At 40.3% G+C, this 22,604-nt stretch overlaps 1 protein-coding gene and 1 pseudogene across 2 annotated transcripts; both read left to right on the top strand.

Annotated features, from left to right (window-relative positions):
* The first annotated feature begins 1,406 nt into the window (after window positions 1-1,406).
* On the top strand, window positions 1,407-2,678 carry LOC149753172 (uncharacterized). Its single transcript, XM_089924059.1, has 2 exons — window positions 1,407-2,412; window positions 2,485-2,678. Exons 1-2 carry the CDS (start codon window positions 1,407-1,409, stop codon window positions 2,676-2,678), a joined length of 1,200 nt encoding a protein of 399 aa, XP_089780185.1.
* Window positions 2,679-13,040: 10,362 nt separating this feature from the next.
* Window positions 13,041-21,569, top strand: LOC103718678 (uncharacterized; annotated as a pseudogene). Its single transcript, XR_016395832.1, has 7 exons — window positions 13,041-13,486; window positions 15,470-15,527; window positions 15,883-15,963; window positions 16,060-16,160; window positions 16,375-16,381; window positions 18,178-18,322; window positions 20,492-21,569. The product of XR_016395832.1 is annotated as an uncharacterized LOC103718678 (transcript).
* The last annotated feature ends 1,035 nt before the right edge of the window (window positions 21,570-22,604 follow it).

Genomic DNA, 22,604 nt, shown 5'->3' with positions numbered 1-22,604 from the left:
AAGTAACTTGTTTTAATCTTGTTGTGAATCGTGTATGTAAGTAGCCTGTCCTAATCTTTTATGGATCATGCATGAAATTTAACCCGTTATACTTGTATTATAGGTCATGTACCCTAAATTATAAGCTGTGAATGGTGAATGTATATGGCATGCTTTAGTTATACAAGTTATGATTATATGTGCTTTATGATTTCCATTGTGCCTACGAAATAAGTAGATTACATTATATCCTAAGATATGGATTATGAATCATGTGTATGAGTGGCATGTGTTAGCCATATAATTGGTGATTATGCATAAATCATGCTTATGTAGATTTCATAATGCATGTAAGGTGAATGGAATGGTATGTCATAATTTTTATTAGCATGAGCATAAAGCATGATGATGAATTGCCTCTAGTTGTTTGCACATCTTGCAAGGGGTACCTAAGGGTTCTTGATGCTACGGGCCGAATGCAACTGAGCCGGCCTTGCCAGTGGCCGATAATGACTGAGCCAGCCCCGCCAGTGGCCGACTAATAACTGAGCAGGCCCCGCCAGTGACCATTAATGAATTCGCCGTAGCATCTATGAGGTACTACCTATACGGAGCATTATTTATGAACTCTTAAGAGCTACTGACCTAATGTAACTGAGCCGGCCTTGCCAGTGGCCGAGAATGACTGAGCCAGCCCCGCCAGTGGCTGCCTAATAACTGAGCCGGTCCCGTCAGTGGCCAAGAAAGACTTCGCAGTAGCATTTAAGAGCCTGACCACGGCAATGCCGGTGGCGCGATTTTTCCTACATGTGCATATTACTTGATTTCTTGATATCGTAGGATACTGTTTTATTTACTCAGCATGGATATTTTATTATGATGATTGATTTAGTAGCATACATGTCAGCTTTTCAAATCCTGATAAGCATGGTTAGTATTTTTAAGTCGATTCGACAAGATTATGCAGGATTACTTACTGAGCCGTGTAGCTCATGCCTGTTCATTTACGTTTTTTTTAGATCACCACCAGTGATAGCTGCCAGAAGCATTTTTCTTTTGCAACAGGGCTTCTTTATTTTTGGAGATGATATAAATAAACTTTTGTGTATATAAACTATGTAGAAGCTCTGTACTCTATACGAACCAATGGGTTGTAATACTTTCTTTTGATATATATACAAGTTACACTGCTTTTGACTACCTGTTGACCATGTACGAGGCTGCGTGCTATTGCGGGTAGTAGTCGGCAATAGCACGGCCGTGTCACGGAGCCGGATCCGGGGCGTGACATTTCGTGGTATCAGAGCTTTAGGACTAACAAGAATATAACAATAAAATTTAGGGTTAACGGGTAGTTAAGGGTGTTGAGACTTATTAGGGTATATTGACCTTACTTTGAATTTTGGTTGCAGTAAACACTATAAGATATGGAGGATGATAGGAGGCCACCGTCCCCAGATCCTAGCTACCGCTCCGAGTCCCCGGATACACCACGCTCTGGGGCAGGTAGCGCGGATCTAGCTGGAATGTACCAGCTGATAGTGCAGCTCCTCCAGCAGCAGCAGCAGATACAGCTAGCTACCCTACAACCAACCAGCTCTTATTATGAGAGGTTCCGACGACTGAACCCACCAGTATTTGATGGCGGACCGGACCCGATAGCGGCCGAGACATGGATTCGGGATATGGAGAAGATGTTCCAAGCACTCCAGTTCCCCGAAGAAACGAAGGTCCGATTAGCCATCCCCCAGCTGAAGGGGAGCGCCGAGTTTTGGTGGACGACCATGGAGACCGCATACCCCGCCAACAGGATTACTTGGAGGGACTTCACGAGGCTGTTCTATGCAGAGTATTTCCCGGACTCGGTGAACCAGATGAAACAAGATGAGTTTTTGACACTGATGCAGTCCGAGCATATGTCTGTCCTGCAGTATGCCAGCAGATTCAACGAACTGGGCCGGTTCTGCCCCCAGTTCATGGAAAATGAAAGGAGTAAGGCAAGCCGGTTTGAACGAGGGCTGAGGTACAGGATCAGATCTCGGATATCTTCTCACCTATTCACCTGCTACAGAGACGTGCTGGACCGGGCCTTGAAGGTTGAGGCCGACTTGATGAGGCCTGACTTAGAAAGAGGTGATCTGACGAAGGCCAGGTCAGCAGGAGGACAGAGCAGTAGGCCCAAGGGCATCAAGGGGTCTATGATTAAAAAGAGGCAGAACCGAGGTTGCCCTAGCTGCGGCAAGCATCACAGTGGGCCCTGTCTGAAGAAAATTGGGGCCTGTTTTACATGCGGCCAGCTCGGACATATGGCACGTGATTGCCCAAAGAGGGCACCCAGACTTCCTGCAACTGAGGGCCAGAAGCCAACGAACACCCCCCGAGTATTCGCACTGACTCGCCAGGACGCTAGTGCGAGCGACCAAGTGGTGACAGGTACACTGCCAGTTAATTTGATTGATGCCTCTATTCTATTTGATTCTGGTTCCACACATTCCTTCGTGTCAGTTAGTTTTTCCAAACAGTTGCACTGCACATCTGAGAAAATAGAACCATTGCATGTTGCCACACCCCTTCAAGAGACAGTGATAGTTGATACTAAATACAAGAACTGCATAATTCATTTGGGAGGAAAAGAATTAGAAGCAAATCTTCTACAGCTGGACATGCATGATTTTGACATCATCTTGGGAATGGACTAGATGTCCCAGTATCATGCCCACATTGATTGTTACCATAAGAAAGTGGTATTCCGAATGCCAGGAGAACCAGAATTCTTCTTTCAGAATGACGATACGCCCCCTCAATGTAAGCCGACACTGCATTTCATTTCTTCCTTGCGAGCCATTAAAGCACTCAGAAAGGGGTGCACGGCTTACCTGGCATGTGTCACGGATACCCAAAAGGAAATCAAACTAGAAGATATTCCGGTAGTCAAAGAATATCCGGATGTTTTTCCTGAAGAGTTACCGGGACTACCCCCTGATCGAGAGGTCGAATTTACTATAGACCTCACCCCTGGAGCAGGACCTATCTCCAAGGCTCCTTATCGAATGGCCCCTGCTGAGCTCAGAGAATTAAAGACACAATTACAAGAGCTTTTGGATAAAAAGTTCATTCAACCCAGTGTGTCTCCATGGGGAGCTCCAGTACTGTTTGTAAAAAAGAAGGATGGGAGCATGCGGCTGTGCATCGATTACCGGGAACTGAAAAAGATAACTATAAAGAACAAATATCCTCTGCCCCGGATCGACGACCTGTTTGACCAGCTGCAAGGTGCCCAAGTCTTCTCCAAGATAGATTTGCGGTCCGGTTACCATCAGTTAAAAATCAAGCCGGATGACGTGCCAAAGACTGCATTCCGAACCAGGTATGGGCATTACGAATTTCTGGTTATGCCATTCGGACTGTCCAATGCTCCAGCTGCTTTTATGGACTTAATGAACAGAGTCTTCAAGCAGAATTTAGATCAGTTTGTGATAGTCTTTATTGATGATATACTGATTTACTCAAGGAGCAGGGAAGAGCACGAAGTTCATTTAAGAATGGTACTACAGACCCTTCAGAAGAAAAAGTTATATGCCAAGCTGAGCAAATGCGAGTTCTGGTTGAGCAGCGTGGCATTCCTCGGTCACGTGATCTCCGGGGATGGGGTGTCAGTAGACCCTAAGAAAATAGAAGCGGTGGTAGATTGGCCTTATCCCACCAATGTCAAAGAAATTAGAAGCTTTTTGGGACTGGCCGGGTATTACCGACGGTTTGTGGAAGGGTTTTCCAAAATAGCCACTCCCTTGACCCGATTAACCAAAAAACGGGCCAAGTTTATCTGGGACAGCAGTTGTGAGAAGAGCTTCCAGGAGTTAAAACAGAGGTTAGTGTCTGCTCCAATTTTAACTCTGCCATCCACAAATGGAGAATTTACTATTTATAGTGATGCTTCCAAAACCGGACTAGGCTGTGTATTAATGCAAAATGGCAAGGTAGTAACCTATGCCTCTAGACAGCTAAAGCCCTATGAGCAGAATTATCCAACCCACGACCTGGAGTTAGCTGCAGTGGTCTTTGCCCTGAAAATCTGGAGGCACTACCTTTATGGAGAGCATTGTGAAGTGTACACTGACCATAAGAGTTTAAAGTACATATTCACTCAGAAAGAATTGAATATGCGACAAAGAAGATGGTTGGAACTCCTGAAAGACTATGATTTGGATATCAAGTATCATCCAGGCAAAGCTAATGTGGTGGCTGACGCTCTAAGCAGAAAGTCAGCAGTAAGTTCATCTGCACTACTCACCACCCAGCCACAGGTTCAGAAGGATCTTGATAAGCTGCAGGTTGAAGTAATTGTACAACCTACAAAAAGTCTGCTGGCCACTCTAAGGATACAACCGACACTGATCGACAGAATAAAGATCGCTCAGCAGTCTGACGCACACACAGGTCAACTCAAGGATGAAGTGGAAAAAGGGTTACGACCCGAGCTCCAGATTCACTCAGATGGTACCCTGAGGTTCGGTCATCGATTGTATGTCCCAGCTGATGTGGAATTAAAGAAAGAAATTCTAGGAGAAGCCCACCAATCCCGCTTCTCCGTTCACCCCGGCAGTACCAAGATGTACAGGGACCTCCGAGAGCATTACTGGTGGAAGGGTATGAAAAGAGAAATAGCTGAGTATGTTGCCCGATGCAAGACCTGTCAGCTGATAAAAGCAGAACACCAGAGGCCGGCAGGGTTACTAGAGCCATTGGAGATTCCAGAATGGAAATGGGAGCATATCACTATGGACTTTGTTACAGGGCTTCCAAGAACAGTAAAAAGGAATGACGCAGTGTGGGTGATTGTCGACCGCCTCACAAAGTCAGCTCACTTCCTACCCTTTAGGGTTGGAACCTCATTGGACAGGCTGGCCCAAGTGAACATTAATGAAATTGTGCGCCTACATGGAGTGCCAGTGAGCATCGTTTCTGATCGCGACCCCCGATTCGTATCCAGATTCTGGGGAAGCTTTCAGAAGGCCATGGGTACCGAATTGAGGCTCAGTACCGCATACCACCCCCAGACCGACGGTCAGTCAGAGCGAACAATACAGACCCTGGAAGACATGTTAAGAGCTTGTACCATGGACCTAGGTGGAGGCTGGGACGACCACATACCTCTGGTAGAGTTTGCCTACAACAACAGTTACCATTCCAGCATCCAAATGGCTCCATATGAAGCTCTATATGGAAGGAAATGCCGATCTCCTCTGCATTGGGATGAGGTCGGAGAGCGAAAACTACTCGGTCCTGAATTGGTCCAGAGTGCTAGAGATAAGGTACTGCTAATAACGCGGAGACTACAAGCCGCTCAGGACAGACAGAAACGATGGGCTGATAAAGACAGGAGAGAATTGAAATTTTTGGAGGGGAACTTTGTCTTCCTAAAAATTTCTCCGTCAAGGGGTGTTACCCGATTTGGGCGGCACGGTAAACTGAGTCCCCGCTACATCGGCCCATTCGAGGTTCTCGCTAAAGTGGGCAAGGTCGCCTACAAGCTGGCCCTACCTCCAGAGTTATCAGGAGTACACGACGTCTTTCACGTCTCCCTCCTACGCAGGTACATCCCAGATCCCAGCCATGTATTACAGTATGAACCCTTGCAGATAAATGAAGACCTGACCTATGAGGAAGCTCCTCTGCGCATCGTCGATAAGAAGGAGCAAATTCTTCGGAGGCGTACCATCCCTTATGTCAAAGTTCAGTGGGCCAACCACACTGAACGGGAAGCCACCTGGGAACTTGAAGAGGAGATGCGCCAAAGTTACCCCCAGCTCTTCGAAGATAGAGGTATGTATAATTTCGCGGACGAAATTTATTTTAAGGGGGGTAGGATGTAATGTCCGGGCCCACAACCTACTAGGCCCAATAAGAAATGGGCCCAGTTAAGGGTTTGGGCCCAAATTTCACTGTGGGCAGTGTTGTTATAATGTTAAAAAAAAAAAAAAAAACAAAAAAAAAAAGACAGAGAGGGAAAGAGAGGGAGTGACCGAGAGGGGGAAGGCCACAGATCTGACCGGAGGAGAAGAAGGGGAGCCGGAGGAGAGGGCCGGAAGCATGGGCTTCGGTAGAGACGAAGGAGAGAAGAGGGAGAGAGAGAGAGGGAAAGAGAGGGAGTGACCGAGAGGGGGAAGGCCACAGATCTGGCCGGAGGAGAAGAAGGGGAGCCGGAGGGCCGGCCGGAGGCATGGGTCCGGTGGAGACGAAGGAGAAAAGAGAGGAGAGAGAGGAGAGCGGGAGATGAAGAGGCGGAAGCCTCTGGAAGGGGGGAAGAAAACCTGATAACGGGTTCGCGGGTCGGATCCGAATCCGAATCCGCAACCCGTTAAGCCCAAAGAAAAAGAAAAAGAAAAAAAAAAGAAAAAGAAAAAGAAAAAGAAAAAGAAAAAGGAAAAGGGTTTAGCCAAATTTGACTAAACCCGAGCCCAATCAAATTGGGCTAAGTCTGGACAAGCCAGACTATAAATTTAACCAAAATTAAACCCAATTTAAGCTGGAAATTAAGCTTAGTGGCCAATCGGAAGGCCAATTAAGACTTATGAGCCCAGCCAAGACCCCAATACAGAGGAATTAGGCTTGGGCTAAATTTCAGGTAGAAAAGGAAATAACATATTGTTATTATGACATGATTGTAGGTGACTTAGGACTCGTCACCAGGACGCAGGAGACCTAGGAGAAAGGCAAATTACTGTAAGTAACTTGTTTTAATCTTGTTGTGAATCGTGTATGTAAGTAGCCTGTCCTAATCTTTTATGGATCATGCATGAAATTTAACCCGTTATACTTGTATTATAGGTCATGTACCCTAAATTATAAGCTGTGAATGGTGAATGTATATGGCATGCTTTAGTTATACAAGTTATGATTATATGTGCTTTATGATTTCCATTGTGCCTACGAAATAAGTAGATTACATTATATCCTAAGATATGGATTATGAATCATGTGTATGAGTGGCATGTGTTAGCCATATAATTGGTGATTATGCATAAATCATGCTTATGTAGATTTCATAATGCATGTAAGGTGAATGGAATGGTATGTCATAATTTTTATTAGCATGAGCATAAAGCATGATGATGAATTGCCTCTAGTTGTTTGCACATCTTGCAAGGGGTACCTAAGGGTTCTTGATGCTACGGGCCGAATGCAACTGAGCCGGCCTTGCCAGTGGCCGATAATGACTGAGCCAGCCCCGCCAGTGGCCGACTAATAACTGAGCAGGCCCCGCCAGTGACCATTAATGAATTCGCCGTAGCATCTATGAGGTACTACCTATACGGAGCATTATTTATGAACTCTTAAGAGCTACTGACCTAATGTAACTGAGCCGGCCTTGCCAGTGGCCGAGAATGACTGAGCCAGCCCCGCCAGTGGCCGCCTAATAACTGAGCCGGTCCCGCCAGTGGCCAAGAAAGACTTCGCAGTAGCATTTAAGAGCCTGACCACGGCAATGCCGGTGGTACGATTTTTCCTACATGTGCATATTACTTGATTTCTTGATATCGTAGGATACTGTTTTATTTACTCAGCATGGATATTTTATTATGATGATTGATTTAGTAGCATACATGTCAGCTTTTCAAATCCTGATAAGCATGGTTAGTATTTTTAAGTCGATTCGACAAGATTATGCAAGATTACTTACTGAGCCGTGTAGCTCATGCCTGTTCATTTACGTTTTTTTTAGATCACCACCAGTGACAGCTGCCAGAAGCATTTTTCTTTTGCAACAGGGCTTCTTTATTTTTGGAGATGATATAAATAAACTTTTGTGTATATAAACTATGTAGAAGCTCTGTACTCTATACGAACCAATGGGTTGTAATACTTTCTTTTGATATATATACAAGTTACACTGCTTTTGACTACCTGTTGACCATGTACGAGGCTGCGTGCTATTGCGGGTAGTAGTCGGCAATAGCACGGCCGTGTCACGGAGCCGGATCTGGGGCGTGACATGTACTAAGTCTCCTGTTAGTATTTCATCTATGCTCGGTTTGTACTCTGATGTCTGGTTCACGCTCGATTTACTATTCTAGCTCGGTCTACATTATCGAACTTCCATACTCTGGCCAAGATCTTTGGATATGTGATGATTCCTCTTCTTCATAGAAGTCACTGTTTCTTAGCCTGTTTTTAGTCTCCTCACCAATCTGTATTTGATTGGACCATATCTCTTAACCGTTCGCTTGGATACGGTGTAAAAATTATTGCCTATAGCCCATTAATTAATGATCACAAGGATGATAGGATATACTTGACACCAAATCCAGCCTCAATCCTGTGTTTGAAGAATTTTCCACACACCAAAATTTCATCATTATTTTGCACCTCTTTAGTTTTGTAAATCATAATCGATGTGCCATGTATTTATATCAGGGAGGTTTTTCTAAGTGGCATACTATCTTTACCTTATCCTAGAGATTTCACCCTTGCTTGGCATCTTATCCATATGTCTTTCTACGGTGCGCCCAGCTTCTATAGTAACGCCCAGCCTTTTTCTTTCATTTATCCCCACCGTCTTCTTCCTCTTGCAAAAATCTAATTTCATTGCTGCTCGTTCCTATGTTCTGAATTAAACTTCATTCTTCTTCTATTCGCAACCCATTCCTTCATAGCCTTTACTGAGATAGAATCTGTAGTGAAGCAAGTGGAGTAGCGATCGGAGCAACTCGAACGCTCTTGGTTTTCTTAAAGCTATTTCTCCTTAGGTACTCATTCCTGACCATAGTCTTCTCATTCTTAGCCTAATGGGATGTTACATGTTATATCCTTTTATAGGTCTCCCTCTGCTTCCAACCAATCTTTACTTCTTAGCCCTTAGGTACTCATTCCTGACCATAGTCTTCTCATTCTTAGCCCTTTGTTTGCGGTTGCCTTCGACCAATTCGTTGCACTTGAATCATGGAATGTCAAGTCCTAGTCTTTTGGACCTCAGAATTCTTTTAAACCTTAGGCTGACTGACAAGGAGTTTAGCATCCTTGATGTGGAGTCTGGCTGTGATTTAGAGAAAAACGCTCGCTATACTAGTTACATCAACACCTTTGATCAAAGAATCAGCTTATTTCCAAGCAAGAATAAGTTGCCCTTTTACTTGTCTGGATTTGTAAGTTTCTTTTGTGCTCTTGCTTAGCTAGAGTTGTCATCAAGACCTACCTTCAACTGGCTATTGCTGTGTTTGAGGATCGGCCTAGTATGATGGCCGTCTAGTTTTTGCCGGTAAGAAATTATAAAATATATAAATAAATCTATCTCATCCTATCAACTTAAGCTTTTGGGATAATTGGTAATTTTAACATGGTATCAGAGCAGAGGTCATGCATACTTACCAAGACTTGCTCATTTGGCGGTCCTTGTCTTTCATTTTCCATTTACTTCAATTTTTTTTTTCTGAGAGTTCGGCTCGCTGGACCAACTTTTTCTTTTTCTTCCCTCCTCGCGACTCTAGTTTCCAAGGGTTGGTATGTCTTTTAAGGATGCCAAAGCTATGAGGGCATTGTGAACATATTTTCTAGTCACATGAATGGGATCTAAACATGGGCCATATTATCGAACAGTCTAGCAATAACATTGTGTTTTGTAGAACATGATTCTTTCAACTTTTTCGCCAGACAGTTCGGCCTTGCTCTAGTAATCCCATGTTCATCTATTAACTCCCTTATCACCTCCTTTTAATGATCCACACTTGATAATTTATCCGGGCTTATTCTCTTCAACCATCTTCTTCTATAGCCAGCATGCTTAGAGTTCCAATTTATCACTTTCACTCATAAGCCTGCCATGACTGAGAACGTCTTGGCTTGGTGTGATTCTTATCTGAACAAAATCCGATCCTATAGAGTCACTGCCATCCTAGCCCATATCGATGTTGATTCTCTTTTTGCTTGGATGATGAGAATGGTTCATCCAGTACCTGCAAGTCGGAAAATAACCAACCTATTTTGCAGCCTATAGATGGAGTGGCGTTGGTCTTCCCTGAGAATAAAGGTAACCTCCAGCATCTTTGTAAGGCAATAAAGATGCATGAGAAGTTTTATGGGGTCAATACGTTGGATATCTTAAGGATATTAACTCGAGTCAGAGATTGTTAGTCGAGTGTAGATCGGAGATTCCGGGTAGGATGAAGGTTTAACTAGTTGGCCTACCATAGAAAATTTAAAGAGTGCCTAACTCCTCATCAGCCTGCAAAATATTATAATATAATAATATTATTACTATAAAATAATATTACTAATTATATAATAATATTATTATCTTAGAATGTTTTATAATAATACGAATTACTTGTGTATGTTATTTTATCATATTATATTAAAGTATTATTATTCATTACTGTGTTAATAATATTATTACATGACCATTACATAATAATACTAGTGGCAACGACATTTTTGAAATTTTGTAAATATTTTGTTATTACGTGACCATCACATAATAATGATTTGTAATGGGCAAAAACGACCAAAATATATTGCAACACAAATTAGTTTATGGCATCTAATTAAAGTTTTAGAAAAATTGGGATAATTTTTTTTTTTATCCAAACTTAAAATGTTGTTTATATAATTTTTTCTGGGCAATACCATCTTTTTTTTTTTACTGCTATATTTTTGGCTATTATTATATATCAACATAGACAGGACACTCAGATCATTATTTATGGTACTTGTTGTCAGGAGCGCCCCAATATATTTGGAGGCCTAAGGCCATTTTGTCTTTGAGGATTTTTTTTTGGGGTAATTAATCACCGCTACATTTAATGACCGGTCTCTAATGTTTAATCCCTGTTGACTGATTGTTTAACAATCAGTCCAGCCATATTTCAATACTTTATTATGAGACGAAAATACCCCCTAAAAATATTAAAATGCTCCTAACCCTTTTGATCTCCCATTCCCAGAAGAAGAAGAAGAAGAAAAAGGGGCAGCCGCCACCGACCACGGCCCGTCCCCGCCCGAGCTCCCTCCCGCGGCCGCCACCGGCCCCATCTCGCTCCCTCCCGAGCCCCGTCCCGCGGCCCCGCCCCCTCCCGTGCCCCTTCCCCTCCTAATCTCTCGTTCTCAGAAGCAAAAGGAAAAGAAAAAGGCCTGGCCGTCGCCGGCCCCTGCTCGCCACCTCCCAAGCCCCCTACTGCGGCCTCGCCCCCTCCCGCGACCGTCGCCGGCCCCTGCTCGCCCCCTCCCAAGCCCCCTTCCGCGGCCTCGCCCCCTCCCACGGCCCGCCCCCGCCCGATATCCCTCCCGCGGCCGCCGCCAGCTCCTGCTCGCCGCCTCTCGAGCCCCCTCCCACAACCGCGCCGCCATGAATGCCCCCACCCCCGACCCCGCCTCTTCACGAGCCCCCTCTTGCGGCCACGGCCCACCCTCCTCCTGCATCTGTCGCGGCCCGGCCTCTTTCTGGAGCCACCGGCCTTGCAGGAGGAGAGGTGTTCTCCGCCGCCGCCGACGGCGGCCCCGCCCCATCCCGCGGCCCCCTCCAACAGCCCGACCCCCTTCCGGTGCCGCTGGCTCGCGGGAGAAGAAGAAAGAAGAAGGAAAGAAGAGAAGAAAAAGAAAAAAAAAAGAAAGAAAAAGAGGAAAAGAAAAAAAAGAAAAATAAATAAATAAATAAATAAATGCATAAATAAATAAATATAAATAAACAAGTAAATAAATAAATAATATATTCTAATAAAATAAAATAATTATAAATAAAAAAGGAAAGGAAAGAAGAAGAAGAAAAAGAAGAAAAGGAAAAAAAAGAAAAGAAAGAAAAGAAAAAGGATGAAAAGGAAAGAAATAAAGAAGAAAAAGGAAAGAAAAGGAAAGAAAAAAAAAAAGAAAAGAAAAAGAGAAGAAGAAAAAGGAAAGAAAAAGAAGAGAAGGAATGAAAAAGAAAAAAAAAGAAAAAAGAAGAAAAGGAAAGAAAAAGAAACAAGAAAAGAAGAAAAAAAGAGAAAAGAAAAGAAAAAAAAAAGGAGAAAATGAAAGAAAAAAAATTAAGTATGTGCAGAGAAGACTTAAATGTGTACAGAGAACACTTAACTGATTTCTTTTTCTTCTTTTTCTTTCCTTTTCTTTCTTTTTCTTTTAACTTCTTCTTTTTCGTTCCTTTTTTTTCCTTTCCTTTTCTTTTTTTTTCTTTCTTTTTGTTTTCTTTTCTTCTTTTTCTTTCCTTTTTTTTTTCTTCTTTGTTCTTCTTCTTCTTTCTGTTCTCTTCTTTTTCTTTCCTACTCTGCACATAGTTAAGTATTCTCTGCATCACACAATTAAGTGTGTGAAAAAAAAAACTTAATTGTATACAGAGAACACTTAACTGCGTGCATTACACATATAAGTGTTTTTTTGTATACAATTAAGTCTTCTCTGCACACACTTAATTTTCGACCTTTTCAAAAAAAATAAAAGGGGCTCAAGGACCGGGAATTAAACTTGGTAAAGATATTGGATGAAAGATTTTAAGACCGGTCAACTGGGACTTTTTGTTATAGCGTGGTCTTTTGGAGGGTGGGAAATTAATTATCCCTTTTTTTTTTGGTGTAACGACAGCTCATATACTGCAGGTGTGAAAATGGCCAACAAAATAAGAAAATAAAATACTACGTAATGGCCCTACAACAGACCTACTCCCAATCCAAATAAAATCACCAGAGTGGTGGGCCGCATAGGAGGCCACCTAGTCGGCCGCCTCGTTGACCTTCCTGAACACGTGTGAAGCCTGGTGGAAGTCGCACTCCTCCATCAACCTGCGAATCTCAAAAATCAGTTGCCGATTCTCTGCAGTGCGTCCCCGTCCTCAGATCCATTCAACCACTGAGGCCTTCCCTTCAGTGCCGGCCTAAGGCAAACTCACAGGTAACCTTTTTTCTTTTTATTTTGTCTTTGAGATCTTTTCTGCGGTGGGCCTTCTTTAGGCCGGGGTCTTAGGCGACCGTCTCAGTCGTCTAAAGATTGGGCCGGTCACAGGAGGACTGTTGTTAATATCAAAAAGTAAGGATTATAACGCCGTTATTTTAAACCTCACGGCCAAGGTGAACCTCGTTCGCCAAAGCTTATCCTGCGCCTCCAGCGAAAATTAGCGCGGGCGCTATCCAGTTATTTTAGACCTCGAAGCCAAATGGTGGCGAGGGGCTTCTCTTCCCATTTTCCTCCCTACTTTTCTCTTCTCCTCTTTCCGAAATCTCAGACGATAATAGGGTTTTTCTTTCGAAGAAATTAGGCTTTACGGATTCGATCATCGGAACCTTGAATCGCCTCTGAACGACGAGATTAAGATTTCTGGAGTCCCTAGCTCTATAATCTCCGGGAATGTGGGAACATGGAGGTCGGTTCTACTCGGGGAGGAGGGAAGGGTTGGGAGGCAGGACGTGGAAGGAATAGTGGTGGTGTTCGCGTGGCTCTCGAGCGAGGCGAGGGATCTGAAGCCGTATATAGATATCTACTGGTCCCTCGGGTGGAGCTGCCTCGTCTGCCATGCAGATTTCCTCACCCTGTAAGCTCTACTCCTTAAGTTCCGGGTTGTCCCTTGCTCGCATCCTTTGCCTCTTAGATTTGAATTGTTGGTGTCTGTTTGATCTGTTGACACAGTAGAAAAGCATTAAATAGTTGAGCTTTATGTGTAATCATAGCTCTATGGAGTTCTAATGCAATAATGTTGCAAACTTTAACGTGGTCATACTCAGTTGCCAAGTCAAAATACATCAATTTTTGTTTGTCTTTCTTAGTTTTCATACTAAATTATTATGTATAACTTATAGGGAAGAGGGATGAAGTGTCACAAATAATGCCTTTGATTGAATTTGGAGTCTCCACAAAATATATTATTTGTTTATGTTCGTTCGTGCAATGTTAGGAAGCTTGCTTGCTTAAGGGACTAGTCATTTTACTCGAAGGTCACTGGTTGCCACACTAATATGTAACTGTTATTGTGAACTACATCAATAAGCGTGATGTTTTATTCTTCTGTTACATGATTATGGATCTGTTCCAAAGGTGTTCAGCTCATTGAATATGTTGCCCTCTCTTGGAGTTCAATTTGTTCTACTTAGAAGAATGTTACACCATCAATTGATGCTGTGCAGGGTTGCTTGTAGAATAGAATAATTATAAAATGCTGTTGTTATATTCCATGAATACTGTTGATCTAAAGTTATACCAGTGAATTCGGTCAAAATACAAACTTGGATTAAGTAGAGGTGCATTTTTTTAGTTTGATTTTTCTGGATTTGAAATTTGCAGTCCATGTGCTTCCCAGAAAACCATTTTGTGTACCAAAACCGACACTGCAGTAGAAATGCATTTAAGTGTCAGTGAAGTTTTATCAAGCTAAATCATGGTTCTAGAGATACACTTTTTAGTATATATGGTACCCTTTGTGTGTTATATTTCTAAATATCTTTTTAAGATGAAATATCTTGTGAAAAAGACAAATTCGATTCTATATCTGGATCCCTTCACTTAGATTTTAACCAACAGACCAGCAAGACTTATCGCTTTCCATTTTAAGCGAGATCAGCTTAAAGATCAAGCTGTGATCCAAAAGGTTTGTGAATGTTTTATGACCAGCTTTGAACTTACTATCAAGCTTCTCATTTTATGAGAATTCCTAGCCAAAGCAACTCTGAGCAAAGTACAAGCCTATTATGAAACCTAAAAGCCGTGACCCTATCTTACTGGCAGAACAGTGTAAGAACATGCTCTGGGGAACAGTCATTCACCTACATTTATCACAGAATTTTTCTGACTCATTAAAAAAATGAAATAAACACTTATTTTCTTCTAGTTCAGTTAACTTATCTCTGAAAATGGAATTGGAACATAATTTTGTTTGTTTTTTCAATTTAATTTGATAGAAGAATATCTTTGCACCTGATAAATAATAGCTAGAACTCAACTATTTGCCAATAATTTACATTAGCGAAAGTCAGGACATGGCTATTATGGTTATATGCTAATATAATAAAAGTAAAATTATTGTTGAAGCTTTTAAAATAAAATATTCTAACATATGATTCTTCTGAGTAACAGAAATCTACTAATTTTGCAGAGCAATAATTTTAGAAATTGAGTACATTTTTCTGTCTTTTAAACTATTCTCTGCAAGTGGTTATGTCTAAATTAGGTCTAATACTTTCATTTTTCGACCTTTTAAGTATAATCTCCAAGAGAACTTTCTTTAGCCTTATATTGACAAAAGTATTTTTATGTAAGAAAATTTCATTCATGATCAGAATCTTTGAGGCCGATAGCTAATGGAGGGTCAATTCCAAGGATTTTGCAGTGTGAATTTTAAGCCCCCATATTTAGCAACGGGATTATCAGACTTAAAGTGGCTCTGAGTGAGCTTTTATTTACATTTAATTTCTGTATCTCTGTGATTCTTTGCATCACTCTATGAATTGAATCTTTATTATTTTAGAAGGTCTATAATAAATATCTCAGAACTTTTTGAGCACATAATTTGTAACTTATGCAGATTTTTTTCTGATAAGGCCAGATCACTAGCCTGTGGTGTTCTTGATGAGCTTGTTAAGGTATTATTGTGGTATAGCAGGTTCCATTGGATTATTTTCAAGGCATATTGTCCTGTGATTATACATTATCTTTTATGCAACAAAAGAAACTCTAGTGATTATATGCTTCCTACTGTACCCAAAATGTTCTTGGACTTCGAATAAATTGTAGTCCACTTTTTGGATGAGCTTTTCCCAGAATTTTCATCATATAGCTGTACCTTTTGACCTGGATTGAGTGAAGGTTTGTCCTGGTGAATTCCTGATTGCTGAACCTTGCACATTTGAATCCCTAATGCCGTCTTAATAGAATTTGACATCAACTAGTTGGATTATAATTTGTTTTCATCTTTTTGGTGCATTGCTGGGGAAACAGGAACTGGAGTATAGGCCATTGCCTATTGTACTCGCAACTTTTTCTGGAGGTTCAAAAGGTTGCATGTACATGGTTCTTCAGGTATAAACTTTGATGCTGGACACCATTCAATAGTATGCTTTATGTTTAACTTTCATTTCTGTCAGCTAGTTCTTGTTCTTTTTATTCCTTTTCCAGTTGCTTGAGGGAGACTGCGGTGGACAAGTTAGTCTGGTACACTCATTTACTTTTAGTTGCAAAGCCAATTGCTTTTTCTTACATATTGATACCAACATTTAGCATGCACAATACATGGATTTTTGAAAAAAAAATAATAAAATGGGGCATAATGGCGGGGATTTGAGGAGAAAGATGGTTGGTTTAGGGTCCTTTTTAATGCTCTCTTCCGCAGAGTGACCTATTATGTTATTTAGGATCTAGCATATAAAATAATTAGGAGATAGATAAAGATATATGTAATAAAATTAGAGCTGATTGGATGATGTGGAGAAGTGCATCCGTAATATTATGTGATAGGCACATAGCTTAGAGGCTCAATGGAAAATTTTATAGAATAGCAATAGTTGTATGGCTATGAAAACAAATTAAGTGTGCTAGAAATCAGAATATTAAGATGAATGTGTAATAAAACTAGTTAGGATAAATTAAGAAATGAATATGCGAGAGGAGCTGTAAGAGTTACACAAATTAAGAGCAAAGTGATAGAAGATCGATAGAGATGGTATGGTCATGTATAATGAAGGTTTAAGAAGGCTTCTGTAAGGAGAGGTACATTAGTGGGTGCTGAGATTTGTAAAAAAAGAGAGGAGGAAGACCTAAATTAACATGGATAGAGATTATGTGGAAGAATATGGAGAAACTTGGAATAACATCAGAGGTGGTCCTGGATAGAAATACGCAGCGAATAAGGATTGATGAAGCCGATTCAAATAGTTGGGAAAAAAGCTAGATGATTGTGCTTATGATTATGATTTTTTCCCATACGGAAGGCGATGAGATTGACCTGTTTCCTTTTCTACTAAGTTATCTTATTGAAACTTGAAATCCCAAAAATAATACTCCTCATGCCTTAATAAATTTCTCTGTTCAAGTTCATGATTACGTGGAGAGTTCAGCTACAAAGGCTACAAAGGCCTCGACACATTAGAATGGCTACAAAAGTCTTTCCCTCTTAAATAATAAAGTTGCGAAAGTTGTGTCTGCATATTAAAGAAATTCAAGAATATAAAGGTTAACTGATCTATATATTCATGCCTTCACTATCTATGTTGCATATATCATACAGAACCTGCTGAAATCTATATGCAAGGAACTTAGTTGCCACAAAATTTAAATGAGCCAGTGATTAATGAGGTAGTATTTTATGCCTATTAATCTGCTACTGTACTTGTCCATGCAGTTGAAGTGGTAGGTGGTCTCCATTATCGTTAAATTCTAAAATTCATGATCCAGATCTTACAATCTGGATCAAAATGGCCCTAAGCGATCCCAATCTCATTTCTGGATTGGGATCAAATTAGGAACATAGGATCTAGATCCGTATTATGAATTAGACAGACTCTTAGTTATGTGACCTGGGTACAAAATGATGCGAGGCCCCATTTTCTATAATTTATTTGACCATATGACTTTAGTTACTTATGACTCATAAATTTTGCATAGTAAAAATTAGTAAGCCTGCTATTGGAGTTTATGGAATTAAAAGTAAGTGGTCGATTTTATATTTTTAAAAACTAAAATTAAATCTTATCCTTCTTTCCTAAGACATTTTAACTAACTTGATATTGACGTAATAGGTAATATATAAATATCTTGAATTACTGTAAAGAATGTTTGTTTCATAATGATCTTATGTTGGTGGGAACAAGATATCTTATATGTATGCCTTTTTTTTTGTAAAATTTCATACATGTATGCCTTTTTGTTCTCCACTAATATTATCCTATATACATTTAACTCATTATTTAATTTTCGTTTTTATTTTATATTTTTAATTTTTGGAAGAAATCAGAAAAATCTTACAACTTGCTTCTGATCCACAATCCCATTGGATCTCACTCACTCTATGATTTATGAGTTGTATCTTAACAGCATTGGTTGTCTCTATTGATTATCCCTTCCATTTTTTGGTTTTGATTATGGGGTATTGGTGATTCTAAAGGATTTGGTTGTACTTGTCAAGCTTGTTTGCTATTATAGGAACAGATATATGTGCACTACTTATTTTAGTTGTGTTTATTAAATTCGAGATATTTTTAATTTACATATTATTTTCCTTCTGAAGGATGATATCAGCTTGTAAGAGGCTGCATCTGCGGACAGATATATTCAGAAGATGATGACCTTGCTCCCTACCAAATCATCTCTAGTTTTGCTCAGCATATGCAAGAGCTTGGTGGCAATGTCAAGCTAATGAAATGGAACAACTCCTATCATGTAGGTGCATCCATAACTAGTTTTTGTTTTCCATTCCAACATGACATTATTATTTTTTTCCTTTTTGATTAGATCCAACATGATGTTATTCAACTAGTAATGTTTGATGGTTTTTTCCCCCGAATTGCAGAATATACCTTGGAAGAGGAGTTAACAGAGAATAGTTGGTATGAGTGCTGCACATGCTTGAGAATGAACAATCCATGTGAAGCTTTATCTGTGTTTTATTCCTAGCCGTGTATACGGTGTAGGGACAAGTTCTATAGAGCATATGCTGGCTGGTTGCTAGCATAGTATGGAATCTATGGATTATATTGCCATATTGTCCTGACACTTGGCACATGCTGACATGAAAATGATGCACAAGACCACTAAAATGTACTAAATTGGCAGCTTAATGTGCACTAGCTAAGCCTTTTTATTTTGCATTTCAATTGATTTTGGTTTCCTTTCTAGTAGGAAAACATATCTCGAGTACTTAGTTACAATTTTTGACATATTTATGTACTCTACTGAAAAAGCATAGACATCGAAGATTCATTTTGGAAGCTTAACATGAGTTACATTGAACTATGAATAGTTCAACTAAGATCAAGCTTCTGTCCAAATCTTAATGCCCTCCACACTTCCATTCATACTCACTAGGAACTAATTTTTCTACAATGCAGTGTAGCTAATAGATGTCCAGAATTGACCACTCCTCTTCTAGGCTTCTAATAATGTCCTGGGTATGCATTGTCTTTTCTACTGCAGAGATTACATTGCAGAAGTGTGATGAAAATCCATGTATCTATAGGCATTATAATTTCCATGTTATTTTATATCATCTGTACATGCTAGAGAAGTACCTTTACAGAGGTCACTAGACAAATGTTGCCTCACATTGCAGCATGGTGCTTTTATATGATTTATAACACAGCACAATTTTCAAAAGAGATTGGTTAGCGTTACAGAGGAAGAGTGTCATAAGAGGTTATTTTTGATTGTATTAAACATTATCATTCTAGACTAAGGATCAGCCCTAAGCATATGAAATTGTTAATAATTTGGTGGTGTCCCTGTGGCTCTCTATATGTTGTTTGGAAAGAATAATTGCTTATTGATGAGATGATACGATATCTAAGTCAGTAGATATATGTAAAGTTTAATGTGCAAGTTTAGTGGAAATACAAGGAATAAAGTTTAGTGCAAGGATCATTTATTTTTATTTTTATTTATAAAATTTTATATGATGTAGAGATGGTACTTGGATTTGCTAAGGAGGAGAATGGCAAAGAGACATATGATCAAATGATTCCCTACTGGATGAGGTTGAGAGGTTCTTGAGGTGTCTTATTTATTTATCACATGCTTCTGAGCCTAAAGGAACACTTTATAGGACATCAAAATGGCCAATATTCTATCATGGTTTACAATGTAAACTGTAAAGGCATGTAGGAGGGGTGCACGACAAAACCTGAAAAGATTTGTTTTGGAATGAACACATTTAGGGAAGGTTTGGGGGGGGAGGGGGCGGGGGAGGTCAGGTTTGTCATTGCTAATCATGTATCAGAGATGTGAAGAGGCCTGATTAGACTCGAGACAGAGAAGAAAATATCGGAAAATGTAAGATTAAGATGGGGTGAAATTGTACCGATGCAGTAGGCAATAACGGTGAATATTCTCCATAATAGGTATATGCTTTGGAGAAGAATTCTTATTTTTTAGATTAGTTTAATGGACTTGTTGACTGTATTATTGTTTATTGATGGAACCATATGAACCATATGCGATGTTTGCTTTTCTGAACTACAGATAAACTAATTTGTAGAAGTTTTAAATAGTGATGTGTCACTGGATGGAGGAAAAGGTTGGATATGACATGGAAAACAATTACAAAATAGATTCCACAAAATTTCCTGAGTGATATTAGTTTTGAAGATGCAGTTATTGTGACTAGACACTGGAGATGCATCAAACAATTGAATGGCATTCTCATGAACATAGTTGTTAGATGTGAATTTAGGAGCAACATTAACATTTTAGCAGTAGATGTTACAGCAAACTGAAAGCAATACAATATTACTGGCATAAAAAATAACTGTATCGTGTCGTTTATGTATTGTAAGCAATTTCTGTCAATTCTATTATGCTGCAAAATTGAGATGTCATTATTATATTTTGTTTTCTTCAGTGCATTACTCGTATCACCAAACTGAGTACAAGGATGCTGTGTCTGAGATGCTCGTTGGAGCAACTATAACCTATTCTCAGAGAAGGCAACTAAATGGTGAAACACTGGGCACGTTAGGTGCATGCAACAAGATATCAGAGTTTGCAGTCTTCATGAAGCAACAGTGTGCTCTAGTGAGAGTGTTAGAAGGGTAGCTATTGGTCCAAGTGACCATTTCTTCTTGCCCAGCTCAATGGAGTCTAGTGAAACTAAAGATGCTGCGTCTTTGCTCAAGGAGCAGATGGTGGAGTTGTTCCATCTACCTAGTATCAGTCCCAAATCCAATGGGATTCTGGGCCAAGTCCTTGAAGAACATCGAAAGGTTGGAGTATTTAGACAGTGTTCTCCTTGAATGGAAGGCAGATGCATGCTTCTTCTCATAGGCATGACCCTTTCAATCCTCTCAAATGCATACGCCGCCCTAGATTGTAAGGTGGAAACTCTGATGAATTTCAATGTGAATTTTGACTGCTACCATTGTTCGGCCTTAGATCCCTGGATTTGCAGGAAGAGAATGACAACTGTGCAGGAGCGATGAGGCATGTAAATATTCTGTTTAACCTTGTAGCTTTTTTCCCCCCTTGGCATATATTTTACGGTAGGCATGAATTGTTGATAGTTAATAACAGTGGGTAATTAATTTTATAAATGGGGCTACGTGGGAAGAGTTTGAAACTTCATGCATGACAGTTCTGGGCCTTAAAGAAAAGATTTTTTGGTCGTTAGAACTTCAAGCCGCCATGTGTAAGGGTTGTCCCGAATGCCAGGCTTCCTGGGACCAACTTCTAGAAGTCTCAAGGATCACAGAATTTTCTCATCTTTATCTTGTAACCATGATTTTTAAGTCTTTGACCAAGAGAATGCGTCAGCTCTTGGGCCATAATCTTGTAATTATTTCTCTCTAAAGGTAACAGTTGCCTGTTTTATTGGCACCAACTTTCATTGATTCCTGAAAAAAAAAAAGTCTTCGCACTTGTAATAATGAAGATCCTTCTTTGGTGTTGGCAGCTTTTGAAATTATAGAAACAGATAAATAAAATAGGAGATAAATGTTGAACTTGAGGATTATGTGTCAGTGCAATTATTGAAAAAGCATCGCTGGTTCTGGTGCGTAGAACTGTGCAGAAATTTCCCGGTCCAAGCTTATTGCAAGACTGGACAATACCTCTAGGCGCTTCGAACCCAATTATAGTCCTGAACCATGAACATGAAGAGCCGATAAGGACATCAGGCATTCATAACAAGGCTCAGGAGTAAGAGGAGACAGAGGAATGGAGAAACCAGAGGGTTATCAGAGTCCAATTATGCAAGAAACACTTATCACAGTTGTCAGGACTGTCTGGGTGTTCAAGCATACTGCCTTTCTATTAGATATCCTCTTGCTCGGATTCGACAAAGATATTTTTACTTGTTGCCACCAAAATCCAAGCTGAATACATCGAATGAGCGGGACAATTGGTGAGTAGTCGGATATGCTTGGATGAAGAAGTTTGCTTGATGCTAGCTTTCAACTTGAAAACAAAGAAGAAACACCAAAGGATTACCAGAATTTGTTCAGCCAGACCCTTTAATGCCTTAGTCAAGTAAAATTATGGAAACACAATGAAGCTTTGAGAAGAGTGAGAATAACCAAAAAAAAAATATATATTTGGAGGTGCCTATATGCTACTTATATAAGATGAGAGTTGGCGTCCATCACCAAGTAAAGAGAATATGCATTTTAACAGCTTGATGACCTTCTATATGTCATGCACATCACGGAGTTTAACTGCACACGTTGGTAGGTTGAGCTATAACCACCGCTTGTTGGAAAGATTTTAAACATCTTTATGGCACCTTTAATGAAGATTATGTAGCGAGCTGCCATTGATCAGTTAGATGATGTCAGCAGAGGTCAGATCCGAGATATATCACCACTTATTGTCTATTGGGGCTCGATAACTAATGATTAGACCATTATAGTTCATGCGGCCTTGTCATGTTTTTTCTTGTGTTTTTTTGAGTATAGAGGACATTGAATTGGAGTCACTAGTTGGTTTGAAAGGTCAGAAGAAAAATGATGATATTGAATTCG

The sequence above is a fragment of the Phoenix dactylifera genome, chromosome 7 (assembly GCF_051530095.1).
Source record: "Phoenix dactylifera cultivar Ajwa chromosome 7, Ajwa_hap1_PhDact_Kaust_v1.1, whole genome shotgun sequence".
Lineage (NCBI taxonomy): Eukaryota > Viridiplantae > Streptophyta > Magnoliopsida > Arecales > Arecaceae > Phoenix > Phoenix dactylifera.
The sequence above is the reverse complement of the archived record's forward strand: the minus strand, read 5'-3'. Positions and strand labels throughout refer to the sequence as shown.

What these genes read in the sequence shown, in the direction of transcription:
- LOC149753172 (XM_089924059.1), top strand. Translation starts at nt 1,407, where the DNA reads ATGGAGGATGATAGGAGGCCACCGTCCCCAGATCCTAGCTACCGCTCC. An exon ending in GAGCGACCAAGTGGTGACAG is followed by an intron (nt 2,413 to 2,484) that starts GTACACTGCCAG and finishes CCTTCGTGTCAG; the next exon opens with TTAGTTTTTCCAAACAGTTG.